This window comes from Panthera pardus, unplaced genomic scaffold (genome assembly GCF_024362965.1).
Source record: "Panthera pardus isolate Hobbes unplaced genomic scaffold, ASM2436296v1 HiC_scaffold_2, whole genome shotgun sequence".
NCBI classification, from domain to species: Eukaryota; Metazoa; Chordata; class Mammalia; order Carnivora; family Felidae; genus Panthera; species Panthera pardus.
This window is the reverse complement of record NW_026526765.1, coordinates 7,900,184-7,923,114: the sequence shown is the minus strand read 5'-3', so window position 1 is coordinate 7,923,114 and position 22,931 is coordinate 7,900,184. Positions and strand designations below refer to the sequence as shown.

General features: G+C 47.9%; 1 protein-coding gene and 1 pseudogene across 3 annotated transcripts in view; one reads left to right on the top strand and one right to left on the bottom strand.

Moving 5' to 3' along the window:
• ATPSCKMT (ATP synthase c subunit lysine N-methyltransferase) overlaps positions 1-22,931 on the top strand; it is a 202,289-nt gene that overhangs the window by 128,751 nt on the left and 50,607 nt on the right. The window contains exon 5 of one of the 3 annotated variants that reach the window (XM_019450795.2): positions 18,299-18,520. The exons of 1 other annotated variant lie outside the window; for it this stretch is intronic. In XM_019450795.2, coding sequence (XP_019306340.1) covers positions 18,299-18,358 — 60 coding nt within the window. In that variant the 3' untranslated portion in view covers positions 18,359-18,520. Of the gene's footprint in view, positions 1-8,249; positions 8,592-18,298; positions 18,521-22,931 lie in introns of those variants that run through there. One more of the 3 variants, XM_019450793.2, reaches the window with a different exon arrangement.
• Positions 9,465-10,281, bottom strand: LOC109267656 (60S ribosomal protein L5-like; annotated as a pseudogene).

Sequence of the window (22,931 nt, the reverse complement as noted above, 5' to 3'; positions counted from 1 at the left end):
GCTACTCTACTAAGCTCACAATAGATATGAATGCATGTAGTGGGGGTGATGGGTGATGGTGTTGTGGCACAAGTTTGCCCTTGGCAGCTTGAGTTCTGAGCTGCTTTCTTACCCTGTCTTCACTCCTTATTCTCTTCTGTTTCCGACCCTACCCTCTCCAGGTAGAGGAGCTTTCGATCTGGTTTCTGTTCTTTCCCCTGGGCTAAACGCTTAGCCCGTTTTCCTGACCATGACCTCGCCCCCTGTTGATAATGACTCTGACCACCCATCCTTATCTCTGATGCCTTTAGCTTCCTTGCATGCACACCTTCACCTCAACCAGCCAGGGGACCCTCCTGATCCAAGGGAGGTGTTCTCACGAGACCTGACTGTGCTCAGGTCTGGTGGGGGTTAACTGGATCCTTCTGATCTCTCTTGTGTCCAGACAGTGTTCTCGTCCAGGAGCCTGTAACTCCAGCATTCTTTATTCCATCTCAGATACCCCTTGGCATCCTTGCTTTGCACATATGCCCATTGTCTGCATTTCTGGTGTCCCAAACATCTGTTCCATGGAACCTACCACACTGTTTTGTAGTTGTGTGTCTTTACCCCAGATGTAAGCTGTGTAATAGTAACAGCTCTCACTCAGCAAATGTTCTTAGTGGACTGTGATGGCTGATTTTATGTGTCCACCTGACTGGGCCTTGGTACCCAGGTATTTGATCAAACACGGCCGGATGTTGCTGTGAAGGTGCTTTTTAGATGAGAGGAACATTTAAATCAGGAGGCCTTGCGTAAAGCAAGCGATGTTCCATGACTTCCATGATGCAGGTGGGCCTCATACAGTCAGGCTCCAGAGAAGGCCTGTCAGCCTACCCTGCAGATTTTGGACTTAGCAGCTCCCATAATTATGTGAGCCAATTCCTTGAAATAAAAACATTTGCTCCCCCCAGCCCACACCCTATTACTTATGTTTCTTCGGGGGATGCTGACTGAGGGCGGATATATGTTATCTCATTTAATACTCACGGCAGCCTTTTTAGGTGAGTGTTGTTATTCCCATTTGAAAAGTGGATAAAGAGAGTCATGGAAAAGCCAAGGAACTCGCACAAGACCACACAGCCAGTAAGCAGCAGAGATGGGAATCAGACTGGCGCTTCCTCCGTGCTAAAGACGGTGACCTCACATGACTGCTTCCCTCTGCCTTGGAATCTTCGTGGCTTCTCCAGTGCCTGCCACTGAGTAGGAGCCTGGTAACTATGTAAGCAGATGAGTGAAGCCACAGACTTTGCTGCATTTTGTTACCTCTTCCTCTTACAGACAACCAAAAGAATTTGCAGGTGGTATGTAGTACCCAAGACTTTGTAGTGTATACAGATCTGCTCGATCTCCAGATCCATTGTGTCTTCCTCTAGATAAAAGTGCGATAAGAAGTCGGTTGGAGAAGTCACGTGGTGTCATTCGGCTGTGATTTGTTAGACAGCATGCTTCTTGACTGTCTTTAGGATCCCGGCGAGGATTTTACTAGTGCCTTCCATCCCAGCTGTGGTGGATACGGTGGACTGGCCCCCACCGTCTCTTCCTTCTGGAACGGCTTCCTTCTGGAACGCACCTTCCAGGACTGCAGCCTAGAAGGCTGAAGACCACATCCCCGGCCTCCCTACAAGCTCTGGCTGTGAACGTGAGTTGGGTTCTCGCCCTCAGAGCCTGCTCACTGAGGCTTGGGAGGCGCGAGGTGCCCGTGCAGAGGGCCCCTCCTGCTGCTGCTTTCTGTTGCTGCTGTCGGGGAGGGTCACGTGACGGGGTTTGCTGCAGGGGTGTTTCCGGTGCTTTCCTGGCCTCACAGGCCTGGCGACTTCCCGGTGGTGCTGGCAGCTGGCTCACTGTTCCGTCGTCACTTGCTCTGAAGGTGGGGGACCTCGGTGTGGCAGCCTGGGCCCCTTGCTCGGAGCAAGAGGGGACAGAGCTCCCCGTGGCGAGGTGAGGTGTCCCAGGGCAGACCTTCAGCCCCATCGCCATCCGCGGCAGAGGTAGGGGCTCCCATAGGGGCCAGTTGGGCATCTCGTTGTGAGCCTTATTCCTGATGGCCCAGCTCCACCTTCCAACCCTTCTGACGACTTTATAGGAACCTAGTTCCCTGTATGAAGTCATGTTCTGCTTAAAATAGCTCGAGTGGTTTCTGTTGCCTGTAAATGAGTGCTGCCTGATGTGGCGGCATTAGCGGCTCTAGAAATGTGTAGTTGGGCCGTTTGTTGGCTCATTAGTGGGTTTTCCACTTTTAGCGTCAACGTGCAGCTGAAGCCTGTGTGGTTACCTGCCACCTTCATTGGAAAGAGGTGGGAACGGAAGGGAGTCCATGAAGAGAACTTTTACCAGAGTGACCTGAACCTTATCAGAGAGAAGACTGTCCCGTGTCCCTTTCTGGAGGCATTTTCTCTGGCTCTTACTGCCATTGATTCCATCTGTATTGAAGTCTTCTCTTTCCTTTATTGCTCCCCTTTTTTAATGTTTATTTTATCATTTTTGAGCAGGGGGGCGGGGAAGAATGCAAGAGGGAGAGGGGCAGAGAGAGCGAGGGAGAGGGGGACAGAGGATCCCAAACAGGCTCCCTGAAAGCAGCCAGCCTGCTGTGGGGCTCGAACTCACGAACCTCAAGATCATGCCCTCAACCGACTGAGCCACCCGGGTGCCCCTCTATTGCCCCTTTTAATCCCTGAATGTCCACATTTTCTTTTAAGCGAGTTAATCGGGAGCTCACTGCTACATAAATATTTCTACATAAACCCGCCATTGCTTACTTCTGGGTACAGAAAAATTATCCCAGTGCCCAAATCATGTATTTCCGTCTTGTGCCATTTCATCCCAGGCCAGTGTAGATGGTGTTTTGCCAATTTTACTCTGGTCACTTGTCAATTAAAGTAGAACAATTATTTTGGGATTAAAAAATCATGTCCTAAGGTTATACTCAGAACTGTGGAGTTTTAGCTCCTGTAGGGACCTTGGTCATCATGTGGAGTCTCTCTTTCTTTTCACTTTGAAGATGAATAAACTGAGGGCCAGAGAGATGGATAGGGAAGTTCTCCCCATGCTCACAGGCTAACTGTTGGCAGAACTGGGCTCAGAACATGGGGTTACAATGTTGGGGAGTGTTCGTCCCACCGCATCATGTGGCTGGACTCATAAACAAGGCTTTGGTTTAAACTGTTTAATACACAGTTTAATAAACTATTTAATACACTCAAATACACATATTTGAGCATGGGCACATAGCAAGGGAAAGATGCCCCCAAATATTTTTGTTTTATTACCTGTTTTTGCTATATGTCCATGTATTAATTGAGATAATTTTTTAATCATAGGAAGTGGCTTTCAGGGGTTCTTTTTAAGCAGGACTGCTACAATGCTAAACTCAAATTTAGTACATAAACATTTGCTAAAATATTTAAAATAAATGGTTAATTTTTAACCATCGATTTTTTGGCTATTAATTATCATCGTTATTTATTTAAAGAGCATTGGCGGCATCTAGGTTCGTTTAAGGGAAATCAAATGTCATTATTAATAACAGGTCAAGGGCAAGTTGGCTCCATTTTCTCTGATTACATGCTGAATGTGCCAGAAGGTATGTAGAGCTGTGTTATCCAGAGAAAGTAGCATTTCAAGGGGGTGACCGCTGAACCCATAGCAAGCCATCCATGGTCCAGTTGACTTTGTTGAATTTTTAGAAAATGAGAATTTAATGAATTCCAGATGGGGAGATTATTAGTTCTTAAATGTTTTAAATCTTCTTTACAGAGTTGTAAAGCCACACTGTCAGGGTTCTCCGGAGAAACAGAACCAATAATAGGAGATTATCTATCTATCTATCTATCTATCTATCTATCTATCTATCTGAAGAGGTTTATTATAAGAAATTGGCTCCTGAGATTATGGAGGCCAATGAGTTCCAAGATCTGCAGCCAGCAAGCTGGAGTCCCAGGAGACCTGTGGTGTGGTCCTAGTCTGGCATGTTTGAGACCCAAAGAGAGAGTATATTTTAGACTGATATCTGAGCTTGAAAGTAGTCAAGTAGGAAAAGTTTCCCTTCTTTGAGGAGGGTCAGCCTTTTTGTTCTCTTCAGGCCTTCAACTGATTGGATGAGACCCCTTCACAGTAAGAAGGGCAATCTTCTTTAGTCAGTCCTACCATATCAAATGTTAATTTCATCCAGTAACATCCTCACAGACACATCCAGAATGATGTTTGACCCAATGTCTGGATACCCTGCAGCTCATTCAAGCTGACGCGTGGAATTAACCATCGTAAGCGCCATATACAATCGAGAGTTCAGTAAAGGCTTTCTGAGAAAGCTGAATTTCCCAATGTTGAAATGTTTGGGCAGGCAGGAAAATGTTAGGATGGCGTGTCAGAATCCCACCTGCTAATAAGAATGATGGCCTTGGCTTTCTACTTCTTTCCACTGATGGATTCATATACCAATTCCATGTGTTACATTAAGTCCTGGGTAAGGTGCTGCAGGGGACGGCAGAGGACAGGGCCCTGCTCCCAAAAAGTTTTTAGTCCTCTGGGGTGGCAAGACTAATACACATGACCCAGACAAAGAACAATTAACAAGTGGCAGCTCCCTTTGAGAAGGGAGAGAGGCCAGCGTGGTTCTCAAATCTCATGCTTCAATGTCTGGGGACATTTGTGATTGTCACAAGTGGGTAGGGGTGCTACGGCTGTTTAAGGATGCTGTTAGACATCCTACAATGCACAGCAAAGCCCTCTGTAACAAAGAATTGTCTGGCTTACGATATCAACAGCACCAAGTTGGAGAAACCCTGGTGTAGGCTGGAGCACCAAGGTTGGGCTTTATGGAGCGAGTGAGATGTAATTTACTTTTTGATTCATTCATTCTCACAATCGTTGAATGTTTGTCTAGTGCCTACCATTCTCTGATGTCTGTTTTGTCTTGAGGCTGTGGGAGGGAACCATCAGAGTAGTGCTATGGACATGGGTCTTACAGGTTCATGGGAAAAAGGAAAATTTAGAAAAAAAATCAAAATAAACTGCAGTGATTATGTGGATGGGTGCAGGGTGCCAAGAGGACACATCTTCGTCTTCCTTAGAAGGTCAGGAAAATCCTGCCAAAGGGAAATAGGCTTTAAAATACAACTTGGAGGAGCGCCTGGGTGGCTCAGTCGGTTAAGCGTCCGACTTCGGCCCAGGTCATGATCTCACGGTCCGTGAGTTCCAGCCCCGCATCGGGCTCTGTGCCGACGGCTCGGAGCCTGGAGCCTGCTTCGGATTCTGTGTCTCCCTGTCTCTCTGCCCCTCCCCAGCTCATGCTTGCACTCTGTGTCTGTCAAAAATAAATAAACTTAATAAAAAAAATTTAAAAATAAATAAATAAAATACAACTTGGAGGGAGCTGGCCACACAAATGAGATGGGAGTGGGTATGGAGGGCAGGGAGAGGGGCACCGTTTGAAGCCCACAGAGCAACTTACGTACAAGCTGGGAGGTGAGGGAGAGGGTGGTACGTACAAAGAGAAGAACAGAGAAGTGAGGCTCGAGAGGAGGCAGAGCCTGCGTCTGGGGGCACCTTGAGTCAGGCCAAGAATTCGGGTTTCGTCCTAGAGACAGTAGAAAATATTTGTCTTCTAAAGTTTTAAGGCAGCGGGGTGCCAGGATCAGATTTCAGTTCTGGAAACTTCACTCTCCACTGCAGTGCGGAGATGAGAGGAGAGGAGGGCAAGGGTGCCATCAAGGCTGGTGCGGAGCAAGACAGGGTGTGGGCTCATAGGGTAGGCATGGCAAAAGCAGACAGACTTGACGGCTGCTGAGGAGGGAAGAGAAAGGGCACTTAGTAGAAAGCGAGAGACGGGAATCACGGAAGGCACCGACATGTTTGGTTGAGACAAGTGGGGGTTTTGGGGTGCCATTTCTAGGGTGCAGCGGGAAGGGTGCACACTCCTTTGGTAGTAGTTGGAATCATGTGAGTTCCAACGTGGAACGACACTGAGTTCAGTTTTGGATACATGGAGTTTGAGCTTTTAGAGAGGTATCCCATTAGATGCGCCAGTTAGTTCTGAGAGCTCTGGGCCGGAGATAATCATCTGAGAATCGTATGGGTGATGAGACTGTAGAGTGAGAACAGGAGAAAAGTGCTCTTAGAAATGGCAACATTTAGGGGTGCCCGGGTGGCTCTGTCGGTTGAGCATCCAGCTGTATCAGTTTCGGCTCAGGTCATGATCTCCCAGTTTGTGGGTTCGAGCCCCGTGTCGGGCTCTGTGCTGACAGCTCAGAGCCTGGAACCTGCTTCGGATTCTGTGTCTCCCTCTCTCTCTGCCCCTTCCCTGCTCGTTCTCTCTCTCTCTCTCTCTCTCTCTCTCTCTCTCTCTCTCAAAATAAACTTAAAAAAAAAAAGAAATGGCAACATTTAAGGACAGGTGGAAGGTGAGGCGCTTGCAAAGGCTTCTGAAGGGGGAACCAGAAGAGTGGAAGCAAAACCAGAGGAGTGTGCTGTTGGGGAGACCAGGGGCGACTGATCTGGGGGGGGGGGGGGGAGAAAGGAATGCTCTGTGCTCTCCCACGGCCGACTCTTGCTGCCAGGGGTGAGTCCACGCTGTTCAACAACCGCCACAGCACGGGTGCTCACCCACCTGCCAGAATGACCGCGGGATGGTGTCGTATGAAAGCTTTCTGATTGATAGCCCACCCGGCTGTAGCTCTGGTGGGCATATCTCCCAAATAAAGAGGTAGGACAGCTTGCTGGGACATTCAGTCTGGGTGGGAAGAAACAGGAAAATCTGGGACATGTCGTTGTTAAGGGGTGACCCACGCCTGGAAGGATGATGGTTCATCGAGTCGTTTGGGATCGTGCCTGAAGCAGAGTAGAAGCCGCTGTCAAGGTCACTTGAAGGTGACCTCGGTGAGGGCTTTCAGACCTCCCCCACACCTCTGACGTGCAGATGTTTATACCTGTAACCTAATTTGGGGCACTTCTGCAGAAAATTATTCGCGAGAGAATAAAATGCGTTGAAAAGATAAAACTTTCTATACATTTTAGATAGTGTGTAAGTCTCACCTAGCAAGACACTTCCATTAGCACAAAAAAAAAAAAATAAATAAATAAATGGCCTTTTTCAACAAGATGACTGTCACAAAGAAAAAAATGTAGACAGTCAAATGATTTATTTCCCCATCCGTATCGCGTTTATTCACGGGGAGATTCACCTTGTGAACTAGTAATTTTCTGGGCTAAGAAAAAGAAGCAGGGCTGCTTTCTTTTTAGGGAATGCCGATTTGTTCTTTTTTCTTTTTTTTATGGTGGGTTTCTTTTGGCCTAAAAAAATCACCTAAGTCTGTGGCTTTGATATCAGGGAAAAGGCTTCCTTCAATTGCTTTAACCTTTTTCAAAAAGTGACCTGTTGGGATAAATGTGCTCATGCTGAGAATCAAGGTTTTATCCGATATCTAAAGTTAGGCGGGCAGAGCGGGATTGCAGGCCACTTTCTTGAGGTGGTTTAAGAGAAATTCAGGATCTCAGGTGGAGAGAAAGAACTCCGTTGAAAGATCAAGTTGAAGACTCACACTCTAGGCAATTAAAAAATAAAAAGACAAACCCCGCTCTTATGCCGGGGGTGGCTGACACCAGAACGGGACCAGCATTGGACCAGGAGTGACCAGCACAGAGGAAGGGTTCTGACAGATTCTTTCTTCCCTTTTGGGGAAACACTGGAGGCCAGTTCAGGCAGGGAGGTGTGGGCAGGCACGAGGGTGGGGCTGTGTGGGTCTGTGTGGCAGGGTTTGGTGTGTGGGAGGTCAGAGAAGTTAGAACCGGACTCACATCGTTGAGGTCCTTGGATTCCAGTGGAGGCACGAGTGATGCCCCCTTCTCCCTGCATCCCATCCTCTTGGTGATGCTCAGGGCCTCTGCTCAGGTATCCCCTTTCCCCTGTTCCTCCAGCCCCTTGGGTTGCTTCTCCAACCAGCTCACCCCCCAGCCCTGCACTCGCACAGCCTCTGGCGTCTGTGACCCCCGTGGGGCTAGCAGGTCATTAACTGTCTTGACCCGGACTTAGGCTCATGTTCATTGTTCTTTTGTCCTTTGCTCATATTCATTTTCTGTTCTCCTTCTACCTGGTTGTGGATTTCCTTACCCATCTGTATCTCCTGGGCCCTGACCTTGGTCAGGAATGATTTGGGGGTTTTTAGAATTGCTTCTATCACATGCCAATGCCTTGAAGTGGCATTGATGACAAAACAGCATTTCATCCCTTCCAGGCATCACGCAGAGTCCAGAAGAAGTATCGTGAATTCCAGAATGTCTATCATCCTCCCCAGCGGGCACCTCTGTGGGAATTCAGGTGTGTACGTGGGGAGCAGAGAGGAGGATGGGGACCCAGCCTTCATGACCAGTCCCGTACACACAGCACATACAGAGGGCTTACCTCCCGGAGCAGAGACTGCCCCCCACTTACCCAGACTTCCCTGCTGGGAGACCGGGCCGCGGCGCTGGCAGGAGGGGTGGGGAGAAGCAATTAAACTATCCCACGTGTCCTCTCTTCCCTGGCTGTGGCCACCTTGCTGGACACGCTCTGGATGGCATACGTAGCCCCACGATGGTGGAGCAGCTCTGACCCCCTTGAGCGAGAAAACCTTTATGATGTGAGCCCACGCCAGAGAGTCTGGGTTTCCTTGTGTGGTGTCGCTGGGCTGCAGCCGACCCCTTCTCTTCGAAGGTCTTTTCCAGAGTGACCTGAATGTACGTGTTCCCCGGGATTGACTGATACCCGTATTCAGCTCTCTACCCCCGGTCAGGATCTGGGATTTGTACATCCGCACGCGCGTCCGCGACGTCCTCACTTGTGTCTTCCGTGGCGCGGGCTTCGGAGCCTGTTGACCGGTCGGAGCCCGGGGGGCGATGCTGGGAGCTGTGTAGAAGCTGAGCGGAAAACCAGTGTGTGTCTCCCGTGAGCTCCCAAACTTGAGGTTCTGGCGGACAGTGCGCTGTTTTCTCGGGTCGACGTTCTTCGGGGGGGGACACGCACTGGCTGACTGTCCGGGACCCTTCCTGTGCTTCCACGTGCCACTCACCTTTTCCGTGAAACGCTGTGCTTCATCTGCACACTTCCCAGTATAATGAACGCGGGTCAGGATGGAGCCTAAGGGCGATTCTTGGATACCAAGGGGCTGCCCAGGGAACTTGGCTTCGGCAAACACCCTTAAGGAGCGGGAAGTCCCGAGGCTGGATTTTGATGACTGCTTGCCCTTCTGCTTCCCCAGTTTAGGGACCCAGAATTCTGAGAGTCCTTTTGCTTCTGATGGGGATTTTGGACTGTACTCATCTTGGGGGGAGAGGAAAACAGCTTCTCTCTCTCTCTCTCTCTCTCTCTCTCAGCTTGATGAATGAGTTTATTATTGTCTGTATCTGAAAAATCTTCATAGGGAAGATTTATTAGCTCTTAGCAGCCTACTCGGAGGTGTAAGGAAGCCTGGCTACTTCTGAATTACCCGATCGTTCTTCGGGGCAGGAGGTATTTTGGGATGGCTCCACCTCATCTTTTTAACCTCTTTCTTGGGCTTCTTCTCACAGCCTTCTCTTGTACAGCGGTGCGAGCTCTCTCGTGCGTCTCCCCCGCCGTGTCTGGAGCCCACGGTTCTTTGCGCACTGGGGGAATTGTTTCTGGAAGCAGCTTCGTCTTCTTCCGTGAGGCCACACACAGAGCCTGCAGCGTTCTGACCCGTGGCGTGCTTCCGATGTCCTTCTACATTGAACCCCTCGCTTTTCCGGTCGTGACGTGGGGAATCGTTTGGTGCCGTGAGAGACCAACAGGCCTCCACCCACAGCTCCAGAACTTTATCTGCAGGGGCAGTTCTGGCAAGTCCTACGTCCCAATGGCAGGTGAAGGGACCAGCTTGACCGTCAGTGCCATTCACGTTGTATTCATCTCCGGTCCCCTCCACTTGGCCTTCATGGGTCTTATCTGTGCCAAACATAGTGAGAAGCCTGCCGGCCAGCGGCAGGTGGACACAGTATGCTGCAGTATAACCTGTCAGGCCAGCCTTCACACCGTACTTTGGGAGTTCATGAGCATGAGCTGCACAGACTAGCATGTCTCCTTCCGCACGGGCATAAGCCATCTGACAAACGATATCCCTGTGGGTCACACGAGCGACCACCCTGTATTTAGGTGTGTTGTACCTATTTTTACCCTGAATTACCACGTGTTTCCAAGCATGGTGATCGGTTTTTACCTGTCCCCCCGCCCCCTCCCCCTTTTCTTCTAAATTTCACCTGGTATCTCTTGAAGTGAGACAACTTTATTTTTTTTATTAAAATTTTTTTTAATGTTTATTTATTTTAGAGAGAGACAGAGTGTGAGCAACGGAGGGGCAGAGAGAGACAGAGACACAAAATCCAAAGCAGGCTCCAAGCTCTGAGCTGTCAGCACAGAGCCTGACGCGGGGCTTGAATCCACGAACCATGAGATGATGACCTGAGCCAAAGTCAGGCGCTTAACTGACTGAGTCACCCAGGCGCCCCTATTCTTGGCAACTTGAACAAGCCCCATCCTGTGGCACAGAGAGCGGTGTCCACGCCTCGCCCCTTACTTGAGGCTGGCTGCTTAATGCGCAGGGTCAACCAGGGAGAAGGAGTTCCTTGTTGAAATTGTTTTCTTGTTCAGTTCATCTCCCTGTGGTACGGCCTTGAACATGACCTCCTGGCTTCGGTGGGTTTCTCCCGGTGACTCCATGGGAGTGGCGGTAGCTGTCAGCTCGAGTGGCTTCTCCAGAGCCGAGGACACTTGCCCTTTATCGTTCCCCCATGAAGCTTACGGGCACAGGCACAGCCCCAATGGACTTAAGCCAGTTTGGTTATGTGCATCTCTTGGGTTCTTCTTGGTCGATTTGGGTAGCAGCTAAAGAAGTCGGAGGCAGGTGAGAGCCTTGACTTTTTGCTCCTCAAAAAGCCTCAAACCAGCTTCAGCCACACACAAGGCATTTATTGAAACAGTCTTAATTTGCCAGCAGGCCCCAACGTGTTCATTAACCTGTTCTATGAGCTTAATGAAGTCCTAGCTCCTGCCCCTTAGGGGTTCTGACTCCTGCTGGGCAGAAGGAGCCTTGAGGCAAATGCCAAGGCTGTGGAGGCAAATGCCGTCACCAGCATCAGACAAAGATAATCCTCCCAAGTCCAGGGCCCGACGATAGGGGATGGTTTAGGGCTGTTGTCACACATCATCCCCAAGGGAAGGGGTTCAGGCATCGATGAGTTTTTGCACCCTCTTCCTGAAGGGGTGGGGATGTTTTAAAAAATATTTTAGCCAATCCGTGCATCTTAAATACCTTTAATGTCACTATTGGGAGCTCCTGTCTAGCAGCCATCATGATAATTAATGGGTCACTAACTGCACTTACAGGCACCATTTTTGGTATTCCATAGGCCTTATTTGATGACAACAGAAGTTCCTGCAGTCACCACCCCAGTGTCTGGGCTCCCTGCATAGCACACCACCGTCTACCCTGAGCTCTGCTCCTTTGACAAGGGTGCTGACAGCTCACTTCACATCACATGGTAGATCTGGAGTGTTTAAAAGTGAACTTCTGACACAGATGGACAACAGATGACATCGGGTGAGGGAGCCTGTGCCATTATAGGTGACAGAGAGCAGCAGCTGATGTGGGGGCACTTCACTGCCCCCTGTGTCTTACGTTCATTACCTACGTGATCCTCATGATGACCCATTGGGGTTGTCTGTCTCATTAGCACCATCTTTCAGATAAGGGAGCTGAGGCTCCGTGGAGTTCTAAACTTTCTCAAACTCAGTAGCTAGTAGGTGCAGAGATATTCACCCCAGTGTGTGACCTCAGAACATCTCTGCTACCCACTGGATCAGATCCAAAGCAAATGGCAGTCCAGCCAGAGAAAGCTGTGGCCAGCATAGCAGACCTCAGGAGCTGGCTGGGAGTGTCCTCGCTCTGGTGACGGCTGGACCTCACTACACACTTTTGGTCCCAATGATAAGAGGTCGGTGCAGAATGTCTTGATGTGGAAGCCTCAGTTTCGTAGGTCTCTAGACGGGGTCTGTCCAGGAGGGTAGATGAGGGTTGGATTTAGGTCATCTCACAACTGCCCAAAACTGTGGTCCAAGCCTGTCCTCTGGCTGTGCCCCCCTCGATGAGCCCTACCCCACACTGGCCATCGAGGAGCTGTGAACAGGGTGCTACCCTGATCACTGGGAGCCTCCTTCAGGGCTCCCTTCACTGCCTGGACCGTGGAACTTGGTCTTGGCCTGTCCCCTTGGGGGCTCTCATCCTCCCTGGGTCACTCTCCCTGGATCCTGAGGTAGTCCTCATTTTTTATGAGCCTCACCTTTCTACTCTCTACCAGTGAGGTTTACAGATAACTTGGATGAACTTCAGTTACTTGAAAATTTTCATCCGTCTCATCATTTATGAAACCAGTATGAGCACCTGTGGGGTGACGGCATTGGTTTTGGGGCACTATGTCATGGTGGCTGAGCACCCGGGCTCTGGGGCCGGGCAGGTCAGACTCTGGCTTGGCTACTCCATCGCTGTGTTGAGCAACTGATTTGACTTGTCTGTGCTTCAGTTCCTGGATCCCAGAAGAGGGATAAGACGGTACTTGCCTCACAGGGTTGTTGGAGGGTTAAGTGAGTTAACCTAGGTGAGTATTTGCTCCCCGGCCAACTCATTTGAATGGACTTCTGGTGAGATTTAAGTAATAATCTTCTCTGGAGTTCTTTTTGTCGACCGCGTGATTTGCCGCAGAGGGTTTTAGGAAGGTGGATGGAGGGGAAGAACGCACTGGAAGTGGTAGCAAGAGACACCTTGTCAGGAAGCACCGAGTGCGGCTGTGAATTTTCAAGCCATTGGTGAGTGGCTTGGTTCTTACAATCTTTATCCGAGTTTTACTTTGCTAAGTACTGTCCATCAATTTGTGAATATCTCAGTTATTTGAGGTCGTTCATTCAAGGCAAAATGCTGAAAGTAAAAGCGAAATCAAGGAGAACCCCGGGGCTCTGAAGGCTTTTCCTAACTCGTGGCCATTTTCCGCCTTCAAAAGCACTGACTTGACTTTTACAAGAGCCTGTAGAATAATCTAACAGAAAATGGAAACCAAGAGCACAGTCATTCCCTTAAATATTTTATATTGCATTCGGATGTGCATTTTTCAAAGATCATTTCCTTGACATTTTCTGGGGGTATATTTCTTGGGAAATAAAATAAATATGTTTGGTGGATGCTCATACCAATTTATTTAGAGCTATAAATAAGATAAAGATGCCTCCTGTCATTTGTACTAGAAAATATAAGGATCAGAGGAATATCTTAGGAGGACAGGGCAAAAGATTAATAATGCTGTTCAGATGGTGCTGAGGTTGGCTGATGCTTTAACCCGTTTTAGTGGATCCTCATGTGAATTATGCCTAAGAATGGTGATGGAGATCCTACGGCCCAAGAGGAGGCCAGAGACACGATGCTCCAGGCCACATACTTCATTAGGGGCTGCTGAGTGACAGAATCCAGATTTCCTAGTTTCTCGATCTATGGATGTTAAGTAGGTTCTTTGGGGGTACCCAGGTCATTCTCAGTGCTTCCCTGAGGCTGGAAATGACCCTTCACAGGTAAGAAATCTAGTCATTCCAGTTGGAGCCTATAGTGTGTGTGCACTGCTCCCAGGAGAGGAAGGAACTGGCCACACTCTCCCAGCAAGGAATCTCTTCATGCCATGAACCTGTTGACTCGTTGCATTGCTGCAGTGGGAGATTTGATGGAAATGGCTCCCCTGGGGTGGACAGTGAGCAAGGATGGAATATGCAAGCCCCATAGGACCAAGTGCGCAACTTTAGGGCAAGTGAGGGCGGACGTGGGGAGGCGCTGGAGATTCAGAGAAGAGACACTCCAGTCTGGGTTGGACAGGGAGGGCTGTGGGGAGGCAAAGGGTCAGAGCAGGGGTACAGAGGAAGGGAAGATGTTACCTGGGTGTAGGGAGGGCTCAGTACTGGGAAGGATGAAGAAAAGCACTGTAAGAGACAACAGAGGGATGAGCGACCCTGCCTGACATTGGGGAGGAGCTGGTTGTGGGCAGGGAAGTAGGAGAAGGTTGGCTGGTGGGCCAGTAGTTCCTGGCTATAGTCCCTGTAGTCAGGGTGTCGTCGCTGGCCCCAGGAGTTCAGGTTTGAAGGTAACAGGAAGCAGTGGGTGATTTTTAAAGTAAATCGAATCAGTGGGGCATCAGAGTGGCTCCGTCGGTTAAGCATCTGACTTCAGCTCAGGTCATGATCTCACAGTTCGTGGGTTTGAGCCCTGTGTCAGGGTCTGTGCTGACAGCTCAGAGCCTGGAGCCTGCTTTGGATTCTGTGTCTCCCTCTCTCTCTGCCCCTCTCCAGCTGGAGCTCTGTCTCTCAAAAATAAATAAACATTAAAAAAATTTAAAATAAATAAAATCAGATATAAAATGCAATCTTGTAAAGAACTCTTGTAAATTCTTAAAAAAAATTTTTTTAACGTTTATTATTGAGAGAGAGACACAGAGCATGAACAGGGGAGGGATAGAGAGAGGGGGAGACACAGAATCTGAAGCAGGCTCCAGGCTCTGAGCTGTCAGCACAGAGCCCGATGTGGGGCTCGAACTCACAGATGGTGAGATCACGACCTGAGCCAAAGTCGGTTGCCTAACCAACTGAGCCACCCAGGCATCCCTGTAAATCCTTTTAAAAACCAAAGAATATGTGTTATTGTGTAAATGCAGTGAAAATAGTGACTTTCAAATTCAATGATTTTATGAGTTCAGATTTCGTATGTTGTTTTCCTGGATTGGGTGAAGTACAACTCTATTTGTCTTCTCCCATCACCAAAATAATGCCATCCTGAAAGAGAAGTAAAGTATGGAGGGAAAAGGGGAAAATAAATTTTTAGTAGACGGAAGAGCACTGCTATCAAGTTCTTTCAGTTTTGTCTCAGAACTGAAAGCAAGCTTTTTATTTATTTCTTTTCATTTTTATGTCAGTATACGTAGTGTCCAAGTCACTTCAGAAACTTGGGACATTTTATTTTATCTTATTTCATTTTTTTTAATATGAAATTTATTGTCAGATTGGTTTCCATACAACACCCAGTGTTCATCCCAACAGGTGCCCTCCTCCGTGCCCATCACCCCCCCCCCCCCCCCCGCCATCAACCCTCAGTTTATTCTCAGGTTTTAAGAGTCTCTTATGGTTTGGCTATGGTTATGGTTAGGGACATTTTTTATTTGGAACAACTGATATGAAGAAGGATGTGGTGGTGGTGGCTTAGGGCTCCTGGTGAGACTCAAGGAATGGCTGCCAAGTGGCTTGTCCTGTCCCCCTCTCTTTCTTGCCCAAGAGATTCCTCATTTTAACATCAAAGCTCAGCGTCTGCTCCAGAATCCTTCTCAACACGCTGTTCTTGGGAATTTCAACTGAATCTGCGATCAGAACCGAGTTGCCTCCTGGCTTTGAGTGTAAGAGTGGTTCTCATTCCTCAGCAGGCATCAGAAAACCTGGAAGACTTGTTCTGTCACAGGACCTGGGCCCCACCCCTTCTGATTTAATAGGTCTGAGAATTTGCTGCTGATGCTGCTGGGTGGGGAGAACGCTTTCGGGACCAACATCTTGGATTTTAGAGGAACCATTAACCGGTGGCCACTCAATTTTCCATTTTAATAGGGGTCCTTTGGGTGAAAAGGGCAGCTGTTTAGAATTTCCTTACATTTTCTCTTGCTTCCTCTTCTCTGTCGTCCTTCTTTTGATCGCTCAATTAGAATGTTTTACAAACCAATGACCTTAAGCAAGAAAATGTCTTAGTCCAGAACCACTTGCTTTTTGATACTCCAGTGACCACAGCACCTTAGCTGAAATATAAGTTAATGTTTTAGAATATGAAATGAGCAGTTTCTGACTATAAGAAGAACTGATGGGTTGACAGAGTAGACCAAAGAAGAATGTGCTGGCAATTTTCTCAGTTTTCACCCCAGATCAAGGGTTTGCATCGGTGGCGACGTGGCTGGTAACCGGGAGTTGAGGTAACGTTTGACTGTGTCAGTTTCCTCCTGCTGCGGTAACAAAGCGCCACAAATGTGGGTGGCTTCAACAGAAGAAATGCGTTCCCTGGTGGATCAGGAGGCCAGAAGGTGGAGGTCAAGGGGCCAACACGGCTGGCTCTTCCAAAGCTGTGGGGGAGAATTGCCCTCTGCCAGCTTCTGGTGGTCTGCCCACCTTGTGGAAGGGTCACCCCTCCTCTGCCCTCATTGTTTCCCCCAGTTTTCTCGAAATACGATTAACAAATAAAATTGTAAGATACCTAAAGCCTACAATGTGATAACTGGATGCACATACACATTGTGAAAGAATCTCCCCATTGAGTCACTTACTGAGCACAGCATCACCTCACATATTTATCTTTTGTGTGTGAGAACGTTTCAATTCTGTCCTCGCAGATTGCACAGTACAGTGTTATCCACAGGAGATCCTCAGACCTGCTTCATCTTATAGAGGAAGGTTTGTACCTTTTGACCAACCTCTCCGTACTTCCCGGTCCTCCTAGCCCCTGGCGATCACATGTATATAATATATATATGTATATACATATATGTATATGTATGTATATGTATATGTATATATATGTTTATGTATAATATATGTATATGTATGTATATGTATATGTATATACATATATGTATGTGTATGTATATGTATATGTATATGTATATATATGTATATGTATAATATATATATATATATATATAACTTTTTCATTTTGAAAAATTTTTGATGTTTATCTATTTTTGAGACAGAGACAGAGCACAAGCAGAGGAGGGGCAGAGAGAGAGGGAGACAGAATCCAAAGCAGGCTCCAGGCTCTGAGCTGTCGGCACAGAGCCCAACCCGGGTCTTGAACCCAAGAACTGTGAGATTGTGACCTGAGCAGAAGTCAGCCACTTCACCCAGTGAGCCACTCAGGCACCCCTATTTATATATATTATATATAATATAAATTTTTTAGATTAGTTATATATTATTTTATATATAAAATGTATAAAATTATATATATATAAATATGTATATTTTAGATTTGTTACAATATTAGTTTTATATATATAAAATATATAATATATATATTTTAGATTCCACATATAAGTGAGTCCATGCAGTATTTGTCTTCCTCTGTGTCTTTATTTTCACATGAGTTTCTCCCTGTGTGCTTGTCTATGTGTCCAAATCCACTCCTCTTATTTATTTATTTATTTATTTATTTATTTATTTATTTATGAGAGAGACACAGAGAGAGAGAGAGAGAGAGAGAGAGCAAGCAGATGAGTAGGAAAGGGGCAGAGAGAGAGGGAGACAATAGAATCTGAATCAGGCTCTGAGCTGTCAGCACAGAGCCTCACGTGGGGCTTGAACCCACGAACTGTGAGATCATGACCTGAGCCAAAGTCGGACGCCTAACTGACTGAGCCACGCAGACGCCCCCAAATTTCACCCTTTTATGAGGACACCAGTCATATTGGATTAGGGCTCACCCCAAGTGGCTTCGTCTTTAAGTATTTACATCTGTAACGATCCTGTTTCCAAATCAAGTCACTTTCGGTGGCACTGGGGGCTAGGATCTCAACACATGAAGTTTTGAGGGATGCAGTTCAACCCCTCACAGTGACCCTGAGCTAGTTACTGCTCAAGCCGCCTGCAGGACGCCTGGCCACCACAGGAAGCCTGCAGGGGCGGGGGCACCCACCTCTGGCACCCACCTCTCCTCTCAATGGCTCTGGCGATTGGCCAAAGATGCCACAGAACGTGTCTGGGGACGTGTTCATAACCACCAAATATCCTGCTACATGGAAGCCTACTTCCCTTCGTGTTCTAGCTTTGAACTCTGAATCGTTGAACTTGGAAATGATACCACTGCAAACTAGAAGATCAACGACTAAGCTTGAAGAAGACACTGCTTTTGAAAAGGTAGGACCTTATTATAACTGATCCTGCAGTTAAGGGATCCTATTAACCCTCGACCCCAAGACAAAGGCCTGAATCTTCTGAGACAAGATATCTGCCGAACGTCTGCCAAGGACAGTGCGAGCAGTAAATACGTCAGCGGCTGTGCGGCATCCGAAGTTCGGCCCTGTGCACGGTGGACCTGCCAAGGCCAGTTACACGGCTTGTATTTTGATCTGAGGAGCTCGTGCTTAGCTTGATATGGGGAACATTTCTCTCTATCTGTCAAGAGTATTACCTTGTTCATTAATGTGTCACTAAAATTTAAAATGCCACCTCTCTGCTTCCCAGGTAATTCCCGCAGACAGGTTGGAGGCATATTGTGAAAAGCACGTTTCTCAGCAGAACTAGAGCCACAGAATGTTGGTGGACAGTGTGCTTGGGTTTTAACTACCTGCGTCCCTTGGATGACCGATTTACACGTGATGTGCCTGTTCCTCACAGTTGCCCCTTCGCGAGGCATTTTGCTTAATTTCCGCATCTGAATTTCTACGTACTCAATCCTTCTATGAGTAATGATTACTAGGAGGAAAATCATGTTGTTTTTGTTATTTGAGCACTTTTTCTCCGTTGCCATGGTCCTTCACTCTTCTCCCATTTCTCCGGTGCTGTCACCTCTGGGCAGTTGTTGGGTGAAGAAACCTCAAGGCAGGGGCCTCAGGACACATGGCTTGAGCGTCAGTGAGAAATGAGGCGTTGCTGACATCCAGCTCTGGCTTTTCGTTTTCCTTCTTGTTGGAATGTTAGTTTCATGTTTCTTAATAGATTCCTTCAAAGAAATTCAGGAGATAGAGTAAGGATGTCTTCTGCAGTCCTTATATTTCTTTCTTTTTTTCTTTTTCAATGTTTATTCATTTATTTTTGAGAGAGACAGTGCAAACAGGGGAGGGGCAGGGAGAGAGAGAGGGGGAGACAGAGAATCCCAAGCAGTGCCCGACACGGGGCTCGAACCCACCAATGGAGAGATCATGACCTGAGCTGAAATCAAGAGTTGGCCGCTTAACCAACTGAGCCACCCAGGTGCCCCACAGACTCTGGTTTTAAGAGGAGTGACTCCCTTGTGCTGCTTTAAGTATTGAGGGTTTTCTTGTAGGATATGCATCCACAGGAGCCCAGGAAAGGCCACCCGTCACCGTGACAGTAAGCACGCCAGTCCTTCCCGCTTTCTTGTACTCATCGGGCCCTTCTCACTGCCTTTTGGGGGGTTATTCAATATTCAACCTTAGAAATTTCACATCACTAGTTCCTGTGCATCCCCCCGGGCCCAGGGAATCCTGGCAAACATCACATTCTATAGTCTGTATTGTGAAAACAGCAGGTGTTATTTTTTCGTTATCCATTTCCATCTCTAGATTGTATCTCACTGCCCTTTTTTTGAACTGCACACCCTCCCCACGTCCCCTGCTGCCGAGATTCTGTTTCAGGCCACTTGTCAGCCTACCGATTGGATGTCCTTGGGCCAGGTGGCCACTGGCGTGATTGAGTTACGCCCAGTGGAGGAGTGTGGGAAAGTACTTTCAAGGTAGTTTCCTCCCTAACTTCCTTCTCCGAAGGGAATATAGATCCAGAGACTTCTGTTAGAATCTGCAATTCGGAAGGAGAGGAGGCTGGGTCGTCCTGAAGAGTGTGGGCTCTGGGAAGGAGAAGAGGAATAAAGATGCATTTCAGGTCTGGAAAATAAGCAGTCAAGATTCAGGCTCTGTGCTTGATGAGAGCTGGAATCTGGCAAAGGAGGTGAAGCTGATGTTCGGTACCTCCACCCCTGTTCTCTTTCAGATAATCAAGGAAATGACTCTGGATTCTTACGAATGTGGATAGAAGAATTGTAAAAGATTCTTTCAGACCTGGGTAGGAGGACACATGGACATGTTTGCCAGGCTTTAGATCTTTATTTTTTTTAAGTTTATTTATTTATTTATTGAGAGAGAGAGAGAGAGAGAGAGAGAATAAGTGGGGGAGGGGCAGAGAGAGAGAATCCCAAGCAGGCTCTGCATTGTCAGTGCAGAGTCTGATGCGGGGCTCGAACTTACAATCCGTGAGATCACGACCTGAGCTCAAGTAGGATGCTTAACCGATCGAGCTGCTCAGGTGCCCCAGGCTTTTGGCCTTTAAATTAAGGGGTACTTGGAGCTCTCCGGGGTGGAAATTAGAGTTGAGGGCCATTACTCCATTCTTGTAAGTGATTACAGACCTTGGAATTGTTTGCCAGGCTCGCTCCAGAACCCTAGTTTTTGGAGCACGACTCCTACATGCATATCGGGTTTGTTCTTTCAACCTTTCCTTCAGGGCAGACCTTGGCCCCGGTTCCGGAGGTCGGCTACCTTGTCTGTGCTAGCTCATTCCCGGCACCTCGTCCTGCTTGAGACACTCAACTGGATAGCCACGCCTCTGTTTTCCTGACGACTCATTCGTATTTAAATCACCTTCCTGAAAGTTCCCTTGGCTTAAGCCCCTCTTCTGTGGCCTGAGCACACAATTTAAATTTCAATCCTAATGTTCTCAGCCGGTCCTCCTGAAACGCACGCTGGGTAATTGGTTGAGGGCTATCTTCTCATTACTTTTGCTAAATGAAGAGAATACCTTAAAACCGGCCACAGGTGAGCACAGAAATTCCCAGACAGAGTTAATAAGCTGTTCTCGTCACGTGTGTTCTCTCCCCGTTTGAATTGTGCTGTCGGTCGTGCCATTGCTGGCAGCAGAAAGAAATATGATGTTCGGCTAATGGCTTGAGAAGGGGAGGGAAGGACTCGGGGTCACCTGTGGCATATCCTATTCTGAGCAGAGCCAAAGGAGATTAATACTGTCACTTGCTTGATTAGCACTGCTCCTTGCCAGGCTCTCGACTTCGAAACGTATTAATTCTGCGAGAACAGCTCCGACCGGACTTGTCTTGTCCACGTTTGCAACTAACCTTGTAAAATCCCACGGCAGGGGGCTGACTGGAGGCGGAGGCTGAGACCCGGGCCAAGCCCTGCTTGTTTTTTTGTTTGCTCTTATGGCAAGGGCTTTCAAAATAATGCTAAATTGCTTACGCTTGAGCCTGCAAAGTAATTGGTGTGTTTTGTATCTCGAGTTAAAGCTCTTTTTAGCAAAGAGTTCTAGCGCAAGCATCCTTAAATCTATGCAGCTGTGTACATGCATTTATTCATGCGAGTGTCAGGAAATTTCTTGTTAAGATAACCTTCCTAAGTACATCACTGTGATGTGAATTGGTAATGTGTTCCAGAGTCGGAAGGTGTCTGGGCTTGGGTTTTGAAGGCTCCGTGTGCTGTCTCACTTGGCTGGGAATTATCCGGCATCAGGTGTTTTGCAGGTAAAAGCGTGGCTTTCACCACTTCCGGTGGAAACGTTTTCCGTCCCATCTGCTGATGGATGGAAAGTTCTGCATGTCAAGGCTCTTTTTCTAGTTCTGCAGATCCACTGTCCTGCTTGTGGGAGGTCGGGAACCTGGCAGGTGCCTGAGCTTTGGAGCTGACAAGCCTGAGTTCCAGTCCCAGCTCGGGTACCTACCAGGAGCGGTGATCTTTTATGTACAAAAAGCCTTGCGGGCAAATTGGAGTAAAGTATAAACATTGTCACTGAATAATAGAATAGGAATTTTAAAAACCTTTTGATATATAATGCCAGATTTTCCTTTGACAGGTTATGCGGATTTTCTACTCCCACCATGCTTATTTTGAAATTCATCATATATTATCTTTTAAGTAATCCCACCCAGTGTACAGGAAAATTGTTTTGTTATTGTTCTAATGTGTGTTTCCTTGATGACTTGTGAGGTTACGCACATTTTTTTCATATGTTTATTGGCTTTTTGCTGTTTCTTTTTTGTATTGCCCGTGAATGTATTTCCAAGTCTTCTTGTTCGTTCTCTCCCCTCAATACAGTGAAAGAGTAATACAAATGATAAAGACACCGTACTTCTTTTGGAAGTGACAACAATATTGCCATAGTTCTTTTTTTTTTAAGTTTATTTACTTTGAGAGAGAACATGCGTGTGTGCAGGTGGGGGAGGGGCAGAGAGAGGGAGAGAGAGAATCCCAAGCAGGCTCTGCTCTGTCAGCACAGAGCGTGATGCGGGGCTCAAACCCACGAACAGTGAGATCATGACCTGAGCCAAAATCAAGAGTCGGACCCTTCACCAACTGAGCCAGCCAGGCGCCCCATCATAGCTCCTTTTTTTCTTTTTTTTTTTTTTTAAATGCTGATTCCAAAATATGTTGTATGGGCCTGGTGTCCCTGAGCCCCACACTGTGCAAACTTTCCTTCTGTACACAAGCATTCTTCTCAGATTTGATTGTTCTCCTTCTGTGCCACGGATAGTTTCGCAGAGGATTCCTTTCTCCTCTTTCTTCTTATTTGGTCATCTTAATCAACTTCTTCACTGGTTCCTGTTAAAACCACCCTTTCCTGGCCTTCAGCAGATTAGGGTCGTCCAGACAATAGTCTCTTCCCTGGCCAAGATCTGGGCACCCCGTTTCCCAGGCGGCCCCCACTCACCAGGGCCAGTATCAGGGGGCAGATGGAGAGTGGTTCCATCCCGTCTGAGAGGAGGTCATGGGTGTTGGGATGCATTTATTCCTTCGGTCATTCGGTAGATCTAGTTGAGCGATGGCCACGTTCCGAGCCCTGTCGTAAACAGTGAGCGGAGCGGGTAGAGTCCTCCACGTCCGCAGCTGCCACCGCCTGGTGACACAGCAAACAAGACTCCGCATGCGCAGATGTCCGAGGGGGCGCGTGCCATGGAGAGGGCAGGGGGTAGGTGCCAGCCGGGGAGGAGAGTCGCTGCCCTGGGTGGGGAGGTCAGGGAAAGCCTCCATGAGAAGCCGGGATCTGAGGGAGGTGAGGGAGGCGAATCTCCCCCACGTGAACACCGGGGAAAGAACATTCCAGGTAGAGGGAGCGCTGAAGGTGCCAAGATCCCGAG